The 21,059-nt window shown below is 33.2% G+C and overlaps 1 protein-coding gene across 1 annotated transcript; it reads right to left on the minus strand.

The window, feature by feature from the left end:
- Nucleotides 1-48: 48 nt before the first annotated feature.
- On the minus strand, nucleotides 49-18,402 carry LOC148278316 (uncharacterized). The gene is made up of 7 exons (XM_088231593.1): nucleotides 18,142-18,402; nucleotides 17,310-18,056; nucleotides 14,279-14,447; nucleotides 13,372-13,554; nucleotides 11,180-11,333; nucleotides 8,862-9,008; nucleotides 49-7,725 (listed from the first exon to the last, which is right to left on the minus strand). The coding sequence occupies exons 1-7, from the start codon at nucleotides 18,286-18,288 to the stop codon at nucleotides 7,497-7,499; spliced, it is 1,776 nt and encodes a 591-aa protein (XP_088087719.1). The 5' UTR covers nucleotides 18,289-18,402; the 3' UTR covers nucleotides 49-7,496.
- Nucleotides 18,403-21,059: the final 2,657 nt, after the last annotated feature.

Below are 21,059 nucleotides of genomic sequence, written 5' to 3' on the forward strand. Positions count from 1 at the left end.
AAACTAAAATAAAATATATATAAAAGAAATAAAGAAAATACATTATAATTTGTGCAATATTTTTTTAATGAAATTGATTTCTTATTACGTATTTGGTTTTTATTTACAAATCACAACTAGGTATTTATTTCTTCAAGCCTGAATTCTATATTAAAACATTGTTTTATATTAGGAAAAAAATATTTTACAGTAATGAAATAGGAGGCAATCTTCGGGTGCATTGGTAAATATAATAATTATTGTATACAAAAATACTTTCTTCGGTTTCTATGATAAAAAAACTATTATTTACATACTATTGCAACTGGATTACATAACAGCGAGAGTTCAACAATGCAAAATTGAAAGAAATAAAAACACTAATTTAAGGTTTTCATAAAAAATTAGAATCATTTTACTTTATTTGCAAAAAATGAGCATTTCGTGTTGCCTTCAGTATATATAACTAATCTAGGCACTTTAGTCTCGTTACCATAAATTTTCTTTACTGTTTATTTATTTTACACCACAACAGGCCAGAAGGCCCAGTTAGTTAGTTGTGCCACATTTACAAATTTACCTCTTGAATACAAATGTAGCAACTTTTTCTACGGCAATGAGGTATTGAGCCTCTCCGCGAGTGCATGTGATTATACTGTATTACATGATTCACCGTGTTATCGCGCATGACTATTTAAGTTCAAGTGCCTTGTTCAACCCAGCATCCCACAGAGCCTGACTGCGAGAAGAATTTAAACAATGAAACAATGAGGTGTTTGACTCCAGTATAAGGTGAGTGCTGTCATTTTGTATTGGACAGAGCATTGTTAATAACGCAATTTTAAAACCAAAGCATTATAAATCTGCGACCTCTTAATCGTGCACCTATCGATCTCACAGTTGGTGGAGGGAACAACACTGGTGAATTACAGCACAGAACACCTAGACATAAAAAAAATTACAAATCATTTTTGTGTTCTCACTAGGAATCAAACCTTCCCAGCCTTCTGTGCATAAGTCAAACTTCTTAGCCGTATTTAGTTACATTGTTTTATTCTCTACAATATGTATATTATACCCAACAAAAAAAGCCATTGAAGATGACACTGTAAATTTACAATCATTCCTAACGAAAGATTTGTAGGTGAAATATTTTTTTCCTAAATTTGGATGAATTAAGAATGTTATGAAAATATAGTAACTAATTTTAATTTATTGATTTTTAAATGGCGACATTTTAAATTACAGTATACATATATTATTATTTTATTACCTGCACTTTAACAAAGACATAAATATAAATAGAGAAATCATAATATAGGATTATTTTCATAAATATAATTTAATAATTAACTTCATATTTATTTATTTATTGATTGCGACATTTCCATATTTGATCAAAATATTAAAAACAACTTATTATCATCATGCTATTTTAACTACATAAACATATCAAATTGTGCATAAAATTTTAATAAATAATATGCAATTAATTATAATAATACATTTGAGGAGTGATAAAAACAGTCAAACTAATTTCATGTACCTACAGCAAAAATTATATTATTAAATAACATGCAAATTATAAATTACAATTATTATTATGAATTGGTTGCTGGAAATTAATGTATGTATCAAGGTATGGCATTTAACTATGCGCATAACTGATTAAGAAGTTCAAATAATTATATTTCATAACTGAATCGTTTGATTCTATCAATAATTATTGTAATAGTTTATATATACATATTTTAAATAATAATCGATAGTCAGTAATGAAATAATTGTTAAAATAATCAGTCATGAAAATAGTTAGTTATGAAAAACAGGTGATCATTAAACTTTTTCAATGATAAAATTGATCTGAAAATTTCAGCAATAGCAAATCAAACGGGTGTAAAAAAAACTCAACTACAGATAATAAAATATTTTTGTTACCACTACTACCAACACATCATTTCTCCCTAGGGGTAGGCAGTGAGGATGGACTGCCACACACATCTATCCTGACATACATTCCTAGCTTCTTCCATATTTACCAGACTACTTAGATTTCGGTTTATCTGGTCATGCCACATCTTCCTGGGTCATCCTCATTCATTCACCATCCATTCGTTCTACATGACCAAACTATCTCAGTGACCTTTCCTTAATCTTATCAATTCTACATGTTTCAGATTTGCACTCTCGTCTGATTTCATCATTCACAACCCTGTCATGCATTGATTTCCCACACATCGTCTAGATCGCATTTCAACTGCATTCACTCTGCTTTCATCTTTCCTCTGTCAGTCCCATGTTTCACTTTCATACAAGTGTAGGTACTAAATCTCCGCTGTGCACTGCCAGTCTAGCTTAAATTGACATATTGTTATTAGCAATTAGTGGGCTGTTCACTTTGCTGCCCGCATTCACTCTCCTTTTGTTATATATCTATTCATCCATCCCTTGAAAATATGCTTCCCAGATACACAAATTCTTCTACTTGTTTAAGACATTAGTTGTTTACATTTATTATGCAATCAGTAATCTCACTCTTTCAAATACCATAACTTTTGACTTACTTTCGTTCATCACCAATTCGCTCTCCAGACATACATCATACATTCTAGAGACTGTTGCAAATCCCCCTTGCTGCTTGTTAACAGAACTGCATCATCTGCATTTTCGCTCTAATACCCATACATTCTATCTCTTTCATACAGTTGTCCATGTACAGATCAAACAACCATGGTGATATTTACGCATCCCTGTTTTACGCCCTTTGAGATCGCAAACTACGATGTGAATCCCCCATCAACTCTTATACATGCAGAAGTCTCCTCATAGAGATGAAACCGCTCGTATAAGTCTATTTTTTACTCGATACTTTTCCAAATGGCCCCAAAAATTCACTCTATTTTTGTTAATTTTCCATAACAATTTTCTAGCCATAACCAATAAATCAGAGCAATTGGAAATTTTCATATGAATTATTTTGATTACTTGGTTCTGCATATTACTGATGACATTCTGACCTATCCCTACCCCTAATAAACCCTGTGGCAATTGAAGAGACTACAATAAATCCTCTTCCTCTTCCAAGTTTAGTAATTAAAAACTTGCTACAAAAACTATGAATAGTTTCATAAACGATAAAAACTTTATTAGCTGCAATGGACAATGACCAATATGGAAAAGAACATAATGATAATAATTATTTGCGACTTGATTATTAATTTATTACACATTCACATACAAATAATGTATGGTATGTAAACTTAATACAGTAAAACCACTGTTTTACGTTTTTCAAGGGAGCAACTAAAAAAAGTGTAAAACTGAGGAAAACTCTAAAGTGAGGAAATAAAAAATGTATGGAAAAAATGAAATTACATAAAAATATTATTGTACTAGACTACATATACTAAATATACTGCAGAAAAATTGTAAGAACTGTCATAGTTAGGGATTATTTATATTAACCAATGATTTAGTTAAAAATATTTTGTATTTTTCCAAGCAATACTAAAATGTGTTATTTTTATTGAATTTAAAAAAAAACATGTTTAAATAATTTTATGTAAAAACTCGAAAAAAATAATTTTATTTTCATAAAATGCATACAACGATTTTATTCCTAAATTTTGGGAAATTTTATTTATATGGTATCACTTTTTTGAATACGGCACCACAAAATTTCAACTGTCATGTACATCGCGGCAAAATTGTTTCACACTTTTATGGTAACTGTTAAACAGTTTTTAAACTATTTTTTTTTCACATTATGTTTGTAACTTCAAATAATATTTCTATTGCCACATTTTTAAACTTTCTGCATTGTAATTTATTGATGTAAAGACTTTCTTCTTCCTAAACATGCGTCAACTGCATGTCACTATTTAGTAAAATGTCAAAATTAGACACTTACTCAAAATGGTCAATTACACTGCACCTACTTTGAATTTAGTTTGAGATAATATTTTACACATTTTTTTTATTTACCTCTATTTTATTATACATTCACGGGGCGGCGCGCGGCTTGTTGTCTTTTGACAGATCAAATGAGTTTTTAAAAATTTTCAACGTAAAACCGGGGTTACGAAAAATGTAAATAACGTTAATTGAGGGAATATTTTAATGAGAATGTATGGCGAAAAATGGGACCTAAATATTTCGGTGTATAAAGCCGGAAAACGTAAAAACGAGGTTTTACTGTATATATTATAGGTTTGCTTTAAAAAACTGAAAACACAAGAAAAATACACGTAAAATGAACAATAAAAAAAACTATTATAGAATGTTATACATAAATTTTATGTATTGTCTGGTGATTGAGAAGAAAAGAGACAATAGCGGAATGGCCACAGATATTACATAAGTTGCTTAATGTTGAATTAAGCAAAGTTTATAAAACATTTGTAAGAAATATATGTAGTTTAAAAATATTTTAAGTACCATGTGATTAAAAATAATATCCAAAACAAATAAATATGACATTTCTAATATATTTTTTAATTTAAATAATTCATATCAATAATTTGAAATCATTATAGTATATACAAACATTTTGAGCAAATTTTGAGTTTTAAAAATATTTATTAAAAAACTCCTTAAATGGGTTGATAGTTTGTTATTACGTATGAATATTCTAGCGATTTCAACAAAATTATGATTTGAAAAGTAAAATCATAAAATTTGTGGTTCAAAAACATATTTAAAAATTAAGTATTTTTATTACTAGTCATAATTGCATAGTAAAATTTCATTTCACAAAAGAAGATAAAAAGTCACCGAGGTCATAGAAAGTGTCAAAAGTAATTTCTAATATGAATATTCTAGAAAGATGCTGATAAGAACTAAATGATGATTGAATGCAGGTTATAAATAATTTTGACTTGTATATAAAAATAAAATATTGATAATTTAAAAATTAAAATGGTATCTGAGTATATTATGTAATTACATATTACTACATATTTGGGTATATTTTTACACATTATTTGTGTATGGAGGCCTGAAAATACAAGTAGGTCATGTCCGTTTTTGTAAAAAAATCGGATAAGTACACTAAAGGGTTAATAAATTTTAGGAAAATATAGACCATGTCTGAAAAAAAAATAGTTTTGTCATAATTGAAAGAAAACAATAAGACCAACTCCGTTTCTCGGATTATTTCACAATACAAGTACAGTAAAACTTCCTTATGTTTTTCAAGGGAGCAAGAAAAAAAAGCGTGTTGAACTGAGAAAAACGCGAAAGTTAGGAAATAAAAAAGGGATAAATAAAAACGGAATTACATAAAAACAAAAGTTAATTTGCTGGACTATAGAGTAAGTATACTTCCAGAAAAATTGAAAAAACTGTGTTAATTGGGGATTGTTCATATTTTTAAAACAATTTTCTATGATTTCCCAAAAAAAAAAAATATTTTTTCAAAAAATTTCATGTAATCTGTTTTTTTTATTTAGTTACAAAACAGCATGTTAAAATTATTTTATGTGAAAATAAAAAAAAAACGTAAATAAAATTTAGAATTTGCATAAAATAACATACAATAATTTTTCCCCTAAATGTTGGGAAATTTTATTTATATGGTATCACTTTTTTTCTATGGCATCACTAAAAACAACTGTCTATACATATGTATATGTACATATATTTATACCTACTACATTGTATTTTAATTCAATATTTGTGAATATCAAACTTTTAAAAAAGAAGAAGCTTTCAAAATAAAAATAATTTGTTACTTCTCACTAAATATTTTAGTTTTTCAAAAACATTTTTTATTTAAGTCTTATATTTTCTAAATTATAATCGTCTTTTAAATTCAACTTATTTTCTTACATATAAATTAGCAAATTATTATTTTTTAAATATTAAAATCAATTGATTACAGTGAAAAACCTTAGAAGTGGAATATCTCTAAGTAGTTTCTACTTGTATTTTCAGACCTCCGTATTTGAGTATTAGATAAACTGCGGCATCTATTTTATCAGTTACCACAGAATAAAATCTACATAATACATTATTATGTATGTTGTTTGAAAAATATACACTTATTACAAGGCACCACTTTTTACAATATATAATTATAAATAAAAAATTGTTACTGTGCAGTAGTGTATGGGAGTTTAAGTAAAATACATCTCAATATTTGAAAATAAATATCTTCTTAAAAATAACATGACTATACTTATTTTTTATTTATTATTTGTAAATGAAAAGGCGAGGTAAGTTTAATGTCGAGTGAAAACTCGTTAATGGAAAAATTTCAAGCCAGAATGCAATTTTTAACCGCTCGAATGCCAAACTACCTGGATGCAATTTGTACCCCAACTGCCAATAATTTTTCTTACGCGCACTGATTTTTTAGCGTTCTTTTGCGATTGTAATTTTTACATGAAAATGGAACATAATCGCTGATGGGTTGCAATTTTCGATTAGCCGATAGCGGCCTATAGATAAACCTCAGAGTAATAAGGTGTCGGCTGTAGAGCCACACATACGCAAAAAAATAAATTCTAGGAGTTAGACGAAAACCAAACCAAAAATTAGCAAAGCTTTTGTACTATTTTTTTTATTAAAAGAAATATTAGCGTTCTTATAATTTACCCAAATATTTCAATTTTGGTGGCCATTTTCAACGAGTTGTAAATAACTCACTATTAGAAAATGGAAACCAAGTTGGGGTAGAGTGGGGTTCGAACCTCGGACCTCTGATCCGTGAGTCCGCAACACTAGCCACGGGACCACAACCCGATTCAAATACTATGCAATGAGTGAAATTCCGTATCTACAGCTGTGGCGCCTTATTACTCTGAGGTATAAACAGCATATTTACATGCTTTTAACTCTGCGCTAACGTCTATATAAGATTATAGCATGACATTCTTAGAGTTATAACTAAAATTTGGTCATTGTATTGATTAGTTTGTTCAAAGCGTAGTATGAAAAGTCCATTTTTGATCCTAAAGTCTACAATAACAAAGAAAATAAGGCGAATCCGTTTGAAGATTTTGAAGCGCAGATCTTAGCTCCGGCAGTAAGGCAGTTAAGGGTACCGAGATCTACAATCCGGCATTCGAGCGGTTAATACAAGTCCCTGCTGATGTCATATCAATTTGATAGAAATGTGTATTTAACATTCAACACATCGTAAATGAAAATAATTTAAGTAGGTACATATTATTTTTTACATGTAGAATACTTGCATGTGATGATTAAAATACTACATTAGACAGATATTACCTTGATGATAAAATGCTTAAATTAAAATATAAAATAAAATAAATTAAAATAATCAGTTAAAAATGATCTATTGGTGAGTTTTACTGAGAACATGAGAAATATTTCAACAAGACGAATAATGAATATGTAGCTATTTAAAACCTAGATATTATTTAATAATTATTTTTTACAATTAATGTATTCAGCCTTCATAGTGATAAATTTGCGCATCAATAAAAAAAATATATATTCTACTTTATTATAAGGATTTATGTGCACGGCAAAATAGATCCCATTGGAATGTATTAGGAGTGTATGTCTGGCATGATTTCCATGGGAATAGGCTGTTGGACAAAGGACATGCCGTCCAGCTCCGGTTCCTTCTTCAGCTCTCCGACTGGAGCTGCCGAGGTCAGGGGGAGTGGCATGGTTGTGTCAGGAGACTCAGCGGGAGACTTCCCGTCTAGGAAGTGCACAGACACGTGTTTTCGCAACTCCGTTTTTAGTCGGAAACTTTCCGGACAAAGGTTGCATCTAAAAAGGCAAGTAAACATTAAATACTTTAGTATACACATAGGGCCTTACTTATAAACTCGGCGTAAAGTTACACTTAAGTATAGTGGTATAATTTGGATGGGAATAAGGTCCTTATTATAGTGGTAGAATAGGCACCTGTGATAAAAAGTGCCCACTTTAAAGCGATTATAAACTCCAATAAATCCCAATTCAAGCAAAAAAAATGCTCACTTGAACATAATTTTTACATGACTTTAGGCAATTACCAAGACGGTATGCTTAACGATCGTCTGTATTTATCTTCTGAGCGATTACAAGGCCGGCTCTTTTAATGTCTCGATTCGTACACTCAGAAAGATAGTAAAACAGATGGTAAAAATATAATAACATTTTTTTTTTATAGTGGCAATTTTCTTACGTGTAGATACTCTGTGTTAATAGGGCAGAATCTAGCGACATTATTTTTTGGATCTAGGCGTTCGTTTTCGAAATTGACAGTTATGTCGGAATTAATAGCCTTTTAAAAATTTAAATAAATCGTATTTAAAGGAAAAATTGCTCGGTGGAGCAAAATTTTTGCTACTTTTAATGTGTAGATATGTGTATCGAGGGGTACTAGACTAGTTGGTACAAACCGATGTACTTACATAAAAACTTGATGGTGGGGGGATTGGTAGTGTGGGAGAATTTTATCTTCAACTATACTGTCACGATGAAGGTAAGGCGACCTAATCTCCCCATCATAACCGAGGCTCAGGTCTTTAAAATATCTGGTTATTAGATAGAGGGTGAGCGTTCTAGCATCCTCAGGTGTAACCGGTGGTCCCCGAGGATGCAGTTTTTTTTGTGATATAAAGCATCACATTCACATGGAATGTGTACAGAGGTTTTATCATCTGTGCTGCAGAACTGCATTTAGAAGTTTCAGAAAGGTTCATTCTAGCTAAATCGAATAATTAAATAAACCCCAGCTGTAAAATGTGTTTATTCAATGTGCAGTGCCCTTACAGGGTTCAAGTAATAACCCTCATTCGGTTTTGGCTAAGTTTTATTAGGTCAAAGGCGAACCTTTGCGAGTACCCCTTTAGTAGTTTCCTGACATGCTGACTGACTGACTGACATCGGTATGCAAGAAAAAAAGATTTAAGACTCACCGGTACATTTTATCGCCAAGATGTGATCGAGTGTGTTTCACAAGGTCGTTGCTTTGTGTAAACGCTCTCTCGCAGAACTCGCACTTGTATGGTTTCTCTCCCGTGTGGATCCGGTAGTGCCTCTTCAAATGGTCTTTACTATTGAACCTGTATTAATTAAATTCGCAGTAATTACAATTAATTTTTTTAACAGATAATTCTCTCTAGATCAGAAAAAGAAAAATAGAGTGGTTAATAATATCTATCAAGGCTGATGGAAGATTTATTGACAAATCAAAAGGTCACCAACATGGAGAGCAAAATTCACATAAAATGGATGGAAATACATATCTTATAAATGTATAATTTTATCCATCTTTTAGACGGATTTTTAAATTTATATAATTCAGTACATATCAGCATTTTACAAATTAAGCTAAAAATGCTGTAAATTAAATGCTCTAAATTCCTGTAGGAAAGGTGGATGAGAAACACAAGACATATTTAAATAATAATATATCCGTGATTGAATGAATATTATTAATCTTTATATATATAATTACTCTGTACGTATGATGTCACCCAACTCCTAAACGGCTTAACCGATTTATGTGCGGTTTTCAGAGAAATATAGATCTTCGCGCTGTCTGTGTTCGTAGATATTAAAATCTTCAATCCAATATGTAAAAAAGAAGTAAGTAGCATAAATGTTTTATTCATCGATATACCAGGGTTGCAATTGACGAGAATGCATTTACAAAAAAATGGAAAGATGTTTCTTTAGAAAAAAAAAAAAAAAATGTTTTTCAATGTTTACCAACAGCATTTGTTTTTTGTGGATCTCAATCAGATTCTTTTCTTAAATTCCTTATAATTTCTACCCATTTATTTATTTTTACTGGATTTTTGGTAATACTTAAATAATATTAAATTCAATACATTTTTAAAAAATCGTACTCCAACATAAGTACACCCCTCTGATGGTGAGAAGACCGGAGTTTGACGTTTGCAAAAAGAATGCCATATTTGAAAAAAATATTTATTTTGTGTTTTGGAATTCAACCACAAACAGGTACCTAATTAAATTCAATATTTGAATATTAACCATTTTTAGTTTTGGAATTTAATCAAACACCTACTAATCAATAAAAAGTATTTTTCTTTCTATGCTTTCACGACACAATCAGAAAATTTTCTTTAAATTTCTTTTGGTTTCAAATTAAATGTCAAGATCGCGTCCAAACCAGGCTGGTGGTTAAAGAATGACTAAATTCCGTTGGGCATCAGTTGAGTGTCATAATTTTAGAGGGATTAGGGTAAAACGCAGTCTGACTTTTCTTCATTAACAAGTATTCCCGTATTTTCTCCCTGGATTATGGCACTAGAGGAGTGATTCTTGCATGATTTTGATTTGAGCATGACGAGGACTTTTGGGCCCGGTTGTTTGATCGTTAATATAAGTGGAGTTTTACTATAGTTTAATTTATTAACGAATTCGGTTTTACTATCGTTCTACTATTAATGCGTTATTTCCCTTGCGTTTTTAATTTGGTAAAATGTAGCCACAAACGTTTTTTCAATTCCAAATCTCAAAAACAGAATATTATATTTTGTTCATTTTTTAAACATTGTTATGCTGTGGAATGTGACTTTGCAAACTTTAAAAAAGCGAACAAATTAAACCACGTGACAACATGGCATATTTAAACGCAATAAAATAACATCGGTTAACAGAATCTTATAATAATAATAAAGTTTAACGATTTCATATAATAAAAACCTATGAACAATATTTTAATAACTTATTTGAAAACAAGAATGATAAGAAAAATTAAAAGAACAAAAATACGGTAATCCAACAAGCTCCAAATGGCAGGCAAGCCAATGTTCGGGCAGGACAACGTCTGCCGGGTCCGCTAGTATTGTATATATACACTAGCAGCATTAAGCTGGTGCGTGTACATTTAATGCACTGTGTTTTAAATATAGTGTTTTTTTTTCAAAAGGAATAACCCGCTAAGCCTCTACTTTGAGGCTTGTCAGCAGGTGGGATAGAGGGGATATGGAAGGAGGTAATGAAAAATACACTACAACACCGAGACCAATTAGGAAAAAAAAAAATCTTGGATTTTCTTCTTGCAACTGGCGGGGATCGAACCTGCGACGCCAGTGTCACAGCTGGCCGTCTAACCAACTGCGCTATGGCACCTGTCATTTGCCTGTCATAGAATAATAAAAAAGAAAGAAAAAAAAAACAGAAATATAGTCTTAGTAAATGGGGCGGGAGTAGAATGAGTAAGGATAAGGGAGGGTAAAATGTACATGTTTAGTATTATTACCTCATACTGCAGACGTCACATTCATGCGGCTTGATCCCGAGGTGGATGAGTTTATGTTTGGCGAGCGAGTTGGTCTTGGTGAAGGCAGATCCACACGTATCACAGACGAATGGTCTGGCTCCCGTGTGGGTAGACATGTGCGACTGTAACTCTCCTGGAACACAAAACAATTGTAATAATCGTAAGCATTATCAGGTGATAGGTGATTAAAGTGATGTTCCATCTCTGTTGTAATCAATCTCGTTTTATATTTCCAATTGTGTCACCGGAAGTAAAAATTTGTTGTTTATCAAATCTCTTAAAAGCAACATTGGATTGTGTGTCTCATGTCCAAAATGTGTGGATTACTCAATTCTATGGACAACTTAGATCTCTGGGATAGATCTTCCTGCCTTTTGTAGATCTCTTCATTATACACCCTCTCTTATTATTTATCACTGTTCAGATTTTAAGTAGTAAAATATGTCAAATAATAATTTAAAGCCTCACTAACTTTGTGAATTTCTATGTTAAATAATTCATGCACATATTTAGTTGGTGTAAAATCATTAAAAACGTTCCTTTTTCAAGGCTTAAAAATAAAGTAACACTAAGTATTTTAAATCTTATCAAATAACAAGTAGATACTTTAGATACACTCGCTGACCAGGCCACTTGCCAGATAGCAGGTAGACACTCAAAATTTGCAGGTTTTGCTGGTTTGCGGATTTTGTAGTCGCAATTGTGTTGCCTCCATATACTTTGCCACAGAGCCCCAATACAAATTAATGCAATTACCTTCCACTGGGATTCTTCTAACCTTAATGTTCGAACTTCTCTCACGGCAGGCTCTATCAGATGTCCCGTGGTCAACTAGGCACTGGTCGTTTTTTGATTATTGATGCGTGCGATAACACGGCACAGTGGATGGAATGAAATATTGATAACTAAAAAAAACTTGTTAGCGATCGCGCTGAGAATACTAAGATCACATGCAAATTTTTGGGCTTGGGAGAATTGATTGTACCCACAGTAGCATAATTGCAACATTCACACTAGGGCTCAGTAGGTAGCGATAAATTTAACACAGCAACCTAGTAAATGTTCAATACATCATTCACATAGTGGCGCAACCACCTGTTAACACGTGTTCAATATTGTATGTTTTTCATCCTGGCTACAAATTATTAGAAAAGAAATAAGAGTTGGGTAGTAGGATCTGATTGAATGATATTTTTAATTTTGGTTATTAATTAGAGGATAATTATTATTGACAGCTTTTTAGATTTCTAATTTTTCATAATTATCTAAGATCAGGTCTCTATTTTATTTATTTATTCATATTTTTCGCTTGCAAATTATAATTAATAATAAAAATAATGTGACCTCACTGAGGTTTCCCGTGCCGAGGACACTTAACAATATACTTTTTTGAAATCACATTTGAGAATAAACAAAGAAGACTAACTTAAAAAACAAACATAATTAACAAATATTCAGACAGTTTTGTACATCTATATTATTTATGTTACAAAACACACAATGAAAATAACAAAAACCTAACATAAGCTATACACTTGTGGAGCAGTTGATTCAATATTGGTATGGGCGAATAAGACAATCCATTTTACTTCTACCTAGCTCCACTATCCATTTTTTCATAGCCTTTTTAAACACATTCTCGTTATATAATAACTCCTAAGTATTTGATATTGTCTGTCCTATCCAGTATTGGGCAATTACAATAAGCACTTTGAAGACAATTATTATTATGTAGTTTGATGTTAAGATAAGCATTTTGTGAATAGTTTCTAGAACTGATTTGAAATGGAATGAAGTTAGTTTTAGATTTATCTTAATACGTAATTACTCTTAAGTTAAGTAATTAGTATCTAGCCATGTCTTTACTATATTCAGATATTATTCGGATTTTTCATATGTTTCCTTCCATGTCTTATCTTTGAATAATATAAAGGTGTCATCAGCAAAACTTATGACAGAACCATCGATGTTTAAATGGCACAGATCATTTATGGATATTAAGAATAAGATTGGTCCTAGAATACTACCTTGAGGTACTCCGTAGGTAATATTGGTTTTATTAATATATTTCGGTTTCAGTGTAGACATCATGCAAATTACCTAGGTCATAATTATAAATGTAACAGGTATTGCAATAGAAATAAGATGTAATAAAGACAAGTGTATATCACCTTTACTGACATATCGCCCTGGGCACAAAGAGCAGTAGAAAGTCTTCTCTCCCCGGTGTCTCTTGAGGTGCTGGTTCAGGTTGGTGCTGCTGTCGAACCGCTTCCCACAAGTCGCACACAGGTACGGTTTCTCCCGCGTGTGTACGCGAAGGTGGGCATTCAGTGTGCTGGTCTGTGCGAATGCTGTACAGACAATATGCATACAATTAATATCACATTTATCATTCCTTTATCTATAGGGCGCATTTGTTAAAATTGGGTTTTTGATAATGCTCGTATATGACACAACACGTCAAATTATAATAATATACTCTTAAATCAATAAATAAATGAAGAATTTAATCTGGTGAAATTTTATTTTGGATACCTTACCAATACATTTATTATTTTACTAATCCAAAACACAATAGTATATAAAAAACAATGAAAACAATATTTTTAGAAAAAAAAAAATTAAATAATAAATACCAATACAATAGAATGTTTACCAATGTGTGGAATATTGAAGTAAAAGAGTACTTAATATATAATTATCACACACACTCTTTACGTCTCACTCTCGATACTACAGGTATATTCGGGAGGGAGAGACAATTTTACACGTCACATGCGTTGCCTCAACATCAAAGTTGCCTGCACTTCTGCCAAATGCCAGTTAGTAGCTCCACGGATTTTGTTAGGGACGGTTCTTTCGCCCGCACTGCGAGCATGAGCTAATGTTTTTATTCATATTTTTAGCAATTAGATTAAAAATATTATCACGTTTGACTAAAACTTCTAATAGTTGAAGCAATTGCCTATGAATATTCTATTTTTACGATATAAAATCTCTCATTTTTTGCATGTGTAGTCATTACACAGCACCGTGACATGAGGATGTTTTTGGCAGTGTTAAAATAACAATTACCTTTGCTGCACACGGGACACAGGTGGGGCTTCACTCCCTTATGCTTGTTAAGATGTTCCGTGAGTTGCCTCTCGAGAGTAAAGGATTTACTGCATTCACTACATTTGTATGGCCGGTTATCCTCGTGGGTCTTCTCGTGACGCTTCAGGTGGCTGGACTTCTTAAATACCTGAGACAAGTCAAAAGTTGAGTTGTTTCTTTATGTTAAATAATATATTGTTAGTTAAGTTAATTCATATCCGCTCCCTAGGTGGAGCAATATGGTGTCTGAGAAATCTTTCCAGGCCTCTCTGTCCGCGGCCGACTCCGGTGTTTCCTCCCAAGTCTGACGACTTGACGTTAACTGTCAACGAACTATCACCCACGGACGAGCTGTCAAACGGGGACGTTCAGGACTGGAAGAACATAGGTAAGCGTGGTTAAGGCTCCCGGGCTTTTTTTTTTTTCATACATTTTCAAGAAACTACGCAGTGCAATTTAATTCTCTTTTTACTGCATCTAAGAACAAAACAAACCATCACCCCATTTCTCCATAGGGGTAGGCAGAGAGGATAGAATGCCACATCACTCTATCTTTCCATATATACCTTGCTTCCTCTACATTCATACATCTTCTCATGCACGCACGCCGATTTTTCCTACTCTTGACATGTCCATCTTCAAATATTTGATGGACTTGATCGCGCCATGTCTTTCTCAGTCTTCCTCGTTTTCTGCATCCATCGACATCGCACCGTGGATCCTTTTAGCCGTTCTTTCGCTGTCCATTCACTCTACATGTTCGAACCAACGCAGCACCCCTTTCTTGATTCTGTCAATGCTGGTCTCAGCCTTGCATAGTTCACGGATCTCGACATTTGTGCACCTATCATACACTGTTTCACCACACACTCGCCTGAGAGATCGCATTTTGACAGCAAACATTTTTTGTATCCTATTTCCTGTAGGGCTGAACTTCCTAAATACCAAATGGCAGGATGAGGTATTATAAAATTTGTATTTCTAATGTTGAAAACAGGATTGGTATTAATCATAACATTAATATTTGAAACACTAACTTTGTGATTTTCCAAGTTAAATAATAATATAACTACGTATCTACTTTAATTAAATCACAAAAATAACTTGAATATGCTAACCGGTTTCAGAACATGACCGTTCCTTATCCAGGTTTTTTATTTTATTTTTTTAAACCTCGACAAAGGAAGTCATGTTCTGAAAACATTTGGCATATATTTTTTTTTTAATATTTTGAGTTTGTCCAAATTTTTGTAGACAAGGACTGGATTCAACTCCCCGGGAAGCTGTTAATATTAACATATTACAAAAGAGATGAAGAACATTCTAGAGAAGGTAATATAGAACTGGCTTTTCATAGATCTCTTCGCAACTAAAACAGTGTGGGATGAAGTTGGATTGGCATGGTTTAGCTCGAAGTCTTATGTCTTTCGGTTTTATGAATATATTGTATACCATTATTGTATTGCCCTTGTTTTTTGCTACATAGTTTTATGTTCTTTTTGTTCAGTTTCTTGTATTTATGTTTCTTCATATAACTGTTGTAATTGGCCTAGGCCGTATATATAATAAATAAATAAATAGATATCTAGGCATCTGCAGGGCTTATGGCCTGTCATTGGCTGGTTTAAGTGGCCACTTTACACACTGTGTAACATTCATCATTCTGCCCATATTTGAACATCTATATTAATAAATAATAAATCATGGTTTATTAACAAAAATTACAGTTTCTTTATCTACTACATAAATACTTAGGCAATAGATTTCTCTGGATTATGTCTAATCTGCCTAACCTGTTTTAAGGTAGACATTTTTATGCAAAAATAAACAATAACATGACTACCCACTAGTCGATTTATTATAAAGTTATACAATTATTCGGATGTGACAGGGTTTAATGAACACCTGTATATACCATTTATTATTTTAGAATGTTTTTTAGTAAGTTTTCCGCTCTACCTACTATTCCTTCAATTCTTTCATCTGTTGATGTTTGTGTAAAGTGGCCACTTAAACCAGCCAATGACAGGTCATAAGCCCTGTAGATGCCTAGACTTTTAAATTACATCATCATCATACATCGACATACTACATTGTAAATATTATATTTTTATCAGATCTGTTAAAGACATTTTTAATTTATCTCCTGCTTGACTTTTAACTTTTAATTTGATTTTTAATTTTATGTTTCGATTTTAACTTTTTAATTTTAATTCCTAATTTTAACTTTTAATTTAAACTTTTAACTTAATTTTAATTTAAACTTTTCATTTTAATTTTAACTTTTACTTTTAAACATTTGATTTCAACTCTTAATTTATACTTACTTACATCTACTACCTGCATCTAATAATTTATTGTTGGTTGTGATTTTTTACAATTAAATTTAAATGTATGTGGAAGCAGAGAGAGAGGGAGGAAAGTAGAGTAGCTATACAATGTCTTTTCCTTTTTATGTGATATTATTTTAAATTTTTTTTTTTAATTCAATTATTTTTCCCCTCTCCTCCTGCATTCATACTCAATTAGTGTGAAATCTGTAATCGGTCTTACTTTTTTAAATTGTTCTTTTGTACCTTGTTTTATATAAAGACTGTATGATTTCATTAATAAATAAATATGTATTTTTCTTTTAATGGGAATAACCAGCTAAGCCTCTATTTAGGCTCTAGGCTTGTCAGCAGGTGGGCTAGAGGGGATTTGGAAGGAGGAAATTAAAAAATACATCACAACACCCAGACCAATAGAGTTGAATTTTTTTCTCGCAACTGGCGGGAAACAAACCAGCGGTGCCCGTTTCACAGTTGGCCGTCTGACAAACTGCGCCACTACGCCTGTCAGAGTTTCGCCTGCCTCGAGTCATTTTACACAAAGTGCTTAGTAAGTAAATACGCAGTTATATTAATTGGAATTATTCACATTTTCTGCACCACAACTTGACAAAGACACAAAGTATGAATGTTCATTTCAGGTTCTTTAACCACTTTTGATACAATAACATAATATTTACCTTCCCACAGATGTGACAAGAGAGAATTCTATTCTTGACTCGGTGTTTTCTCATGTGCGCCGAGAGCGAGTGCATGGACTCGAAGGTCATATCGCACTGGTCACAGTCGTGTCTCTCCAGCTCCGGCTCCGCGCACTCCTCCTTGAGGGGAGGCTCTTCCCCCTCGGGCCCCCCGTTGGCCGCGGGGGTCGGGTGGGTGATCAGGTGACTCAGGAGGAGGCTCTCGCGCTTGAAGCGCTTGGAGCAGTGCGCGCACTCGAACGGCTTCAGTTCGGGGTTGTGGATCTTGACGTGCCGGTCGAGTTTGGAAGCCCGGTCGAACACTCGCTGACACACGCCGCAAGGATGGTCTTTATTTGTCCCTTTAGAGTGGCTCTTCATGTGGCGCTCCAGCTTGCTCGCTTTAGGGAATATTTTGCGGCACAAGGTGCACGTGTACTTAGTTTTCGTGGTAAGTTTCTTCTTTTTCTTTTTCAATTTGATAACTATGTCTTTCTTTCCTAATGGCTCGTAGTCCGAGGCGTGAAAATCATCGTCGTCGTTGTCCCGAAAATCCAACTCGGTTTTTACTTCTGGCGGTTCTTGTTTGATTACGATATTCGGTTCGGTCTTTAGAATGTAAAAATTGAATAGTTTGCGGAGCTCTTCGTCGGATCTCTCGCATTTTTTCTTGAATTCGAATGCGTTTGTAAGGCTCGTGACGCAAGTATTGCATACTTGCTCCGGTAAGCCGTCGCTACTATCGAGCTGCAAAGTACAGAGGCGTTTAGATATAAAAAATAATATTGACAATCATCATGTGTGATAAGCGAACGAAATTCATAGCGAGTACCTTAACTGTCGTACAGGACGTCAACATTTCGGCGATGATAGGAGCGTTAACAAAATTGGTAAAATAATCTGGCGAGAAATAATTTTGATCCATACAAGTCCGGCAGAAAGACTTAGGATCGGGGTGCTCGTATGGGGAAGTTTCCATCGCGTGATTATTTTATTTTAAATACTATATATCAGCGGAATCAGGTTTCCCGATTACAAAAATTAATGACAACAACAGTGTCATTTGTTCCAAATTTGTCCATAGAAAAAACATAGAGAAAAATAGAAAGGGATAGGATCGCTGCTTCATGGATTTATAAAGTCCGTTCGAAAACTTTATCACAGCAGAATAGAGTGGGGCGTTTATTATATTGAGAGAAAAATGGAAACTAAAAAACAAAATTCAAAATTTGATTGGATTGTTCCAACCAATATATTGAGACAATTTTATAGACACTGTAGCTAACGCGGTACCAGCGTCGTCTTGTGGTTCCGCTGTAGTCATTAGAGCGCACGTCCCAGTCCACTGGTTGGAGGCAGTGGAGGCAGTGGAGGCTAGGCGACCCAGTTAAGTCTCGTCAAGGCCGGATATATCTTCAAAAGGGCCTCTTACTTCAGGTTAAAATTTATAATTCACCCTGGTCAGGAATCCGTAGGGAGAGAAGTCCAAAATCCAAGTCCAGGGTGAAGCGAAAGTGTCAAGCGAAGTAAAATGAAGTCGAGTAGAAAGCCGTAGAGAGTAGAAATTAGTAAAAATCAAACGGCAGAGAAGAAGTGATCGTTTATTTTCAAACACACACGTTATATACTGTTAGCGCTGCGTGCCCCACCATTCACTACGTGGGCCTAAGCTGTCGATACTGTATAGAAAGGGCCGCCGGGCATATATTGGTATTTCTCCTTCCAACTCTCACAGCAGTCTAGCGGCGGCAGCGCAGCTTGAAAAAAAGGAATATTTAAAAATAGGCTTTTACCAATTTATTAAACTAAATACCTACTCTAAATATTTCGGTGTGGAAAAGGCCACCCCCAAAAGTAAAATACGAGTCTTTATTGGAGGAGTAGCATATTTTCTAACACATACCGAGGTTCCTGATTCTAACTAGGTACATAATTTAGAGTGGTGGCGGTCCCTAGAAAGGCCGCTTCCCGTTTTGACGTCCGCAACAGACATCTAACTAAACTTTCTTTCTCATCGGAATTCGGAGATACAGATAATTTATTTTGGCACGTGACAAGCAGCGTAAAACATATCCAGTCAGTCAATAGCGCAGGTATAGAAGAAATTGAAATAAAGAAATTATTGATTTGACAGGTTAATAATTTTGTTATGATGAAAATATCAATTTTGTTACTTTTGACCTCATCAACTTCTTCGCCAATAACAGACCGATATTTTTTTTCAATAGCATCTCATTAATAATATCTCAAAGGTATCAATTGTAACATATAACTAATGACAGCTTTTGAACTGTTACAATTACGACTTTTCGCCACATTGAATTAAGGTTTTAAACTACAAGAAATCGGCTAAAAATTTATATTTGGTACGCAAATAAACAACATTTGAAATACCTACATACAATAAAATTATTAAAAACAGATATAATTGGACGGATATAAAAATACAACTATTTGAGAACTTTTTTACTTCACTTTAGCAAAATCCAATAAATCGATACCGCCAAACTGCCTTTCGATTTTTCGATTCATTCCAATAGGTAGTGCTGATTTTTCATTTAAACTAATAATGAATGTTCAAAAACGTAGAGTGAATGTTACATGTTACTTTTGACACCACCTTAACCTATCTATTGTTGAAATGCAATAACAATCAGAAGATACAGAACGGATATTCTTTCCATGTGATTTTTATTTAATTTAATATTATTTTGCTTTACGTAATAGGTTTGTTCGGTAAATGTTTTTTTTCTATCAAAAAAACCTAATTCTTTTTTATCTTTATAAATGTTTGGATAATTTAAATAGCACCATTTTCGTGAAAATCACCTCAAGGGCGCTGTACAATACATAAATATCCCAGCACGTCTAGCAGCTACAGAACGGAATAGACGGTTGGGATTCTAGTTCCTCGTCTCCAATTATGATATACAGGAGCTAGATTACAGCTACAGAGCGCATGGACAGTAAGAAATCCAGCCCCATTTACTTTTTTTAAATTATTTTATTTGAAAATGAAGTTTAGAGTTTAAGTGATATTTAAAAAAACGAAATAAAAAACAAATTTATAAAATTAGAAGTAAGATTACAACAAGTCTTGCAGCTACTGAGCGCATGGACGGTTGAAATTCTAGACCCTATTTACTAAATTGAGATATTTGATAGTTGATAACATTTACATCGAGCAATCAGCCTTTTGAGCGCTGTTGGCAAAATGTATGGAAGAATACTGATTGAAAGAGTAAGAAAAGTTACAAAGGATAGAGTGTGGGATATTTAGAGCGGTTTTATAAATGGAAGAGGATGTATGGATCAAATCTTTGCTTTACGAAACATGACAGAAATTTCTTGCTGAAAACCAAAAGCTTTTCTGTGCATTTGTCGATCTGCAAAAAGCTTTTGATAGAGCTGACAGAAAAATTATGGAAGGTGTTATCGGAGTACGGAGTGAGCGAAAATCTAACACGTGCTATTGCTTCTCATACACATCGTGGTTTGACATTCATAAAGGAGTGAAGCAGGGATGTGTGATGTCACCATGGCTGTTCAACGTGTATATCGATAACTGCATGAAAGAACTGAAAGGCTTAAGAATGGGAGCAAAAATGGGTGATTAAAATGTCAACTGTCTTTTGTATGCTGACGATGCTGTACTTTTTGCTAACAACAAAGAGGAACTGCAATTCTTGGTAACAAAGGTCTACGATGTATGCAAGGGAAGCGATTTGCTGATGAATGTCGATAAATCGA

The sequence above is a fragment of the Micrasema longulum genome, unplaced genomic scaffold (assembly GCF_059751315.1).
Source record: "Micrasema longulum isolate JH-2025_06_02 unplaced genomic scaffold, ASM5975131v1 h1tg000896l, whole genome shotgun sequence".
In the NCBI taxonomy this organism is placed as follows: Eukaryota; Metazoa; Arthropoda; class Insecta; order Trichoptera; family Brachycentridae; genus Micrasema; species Micrasema longulum.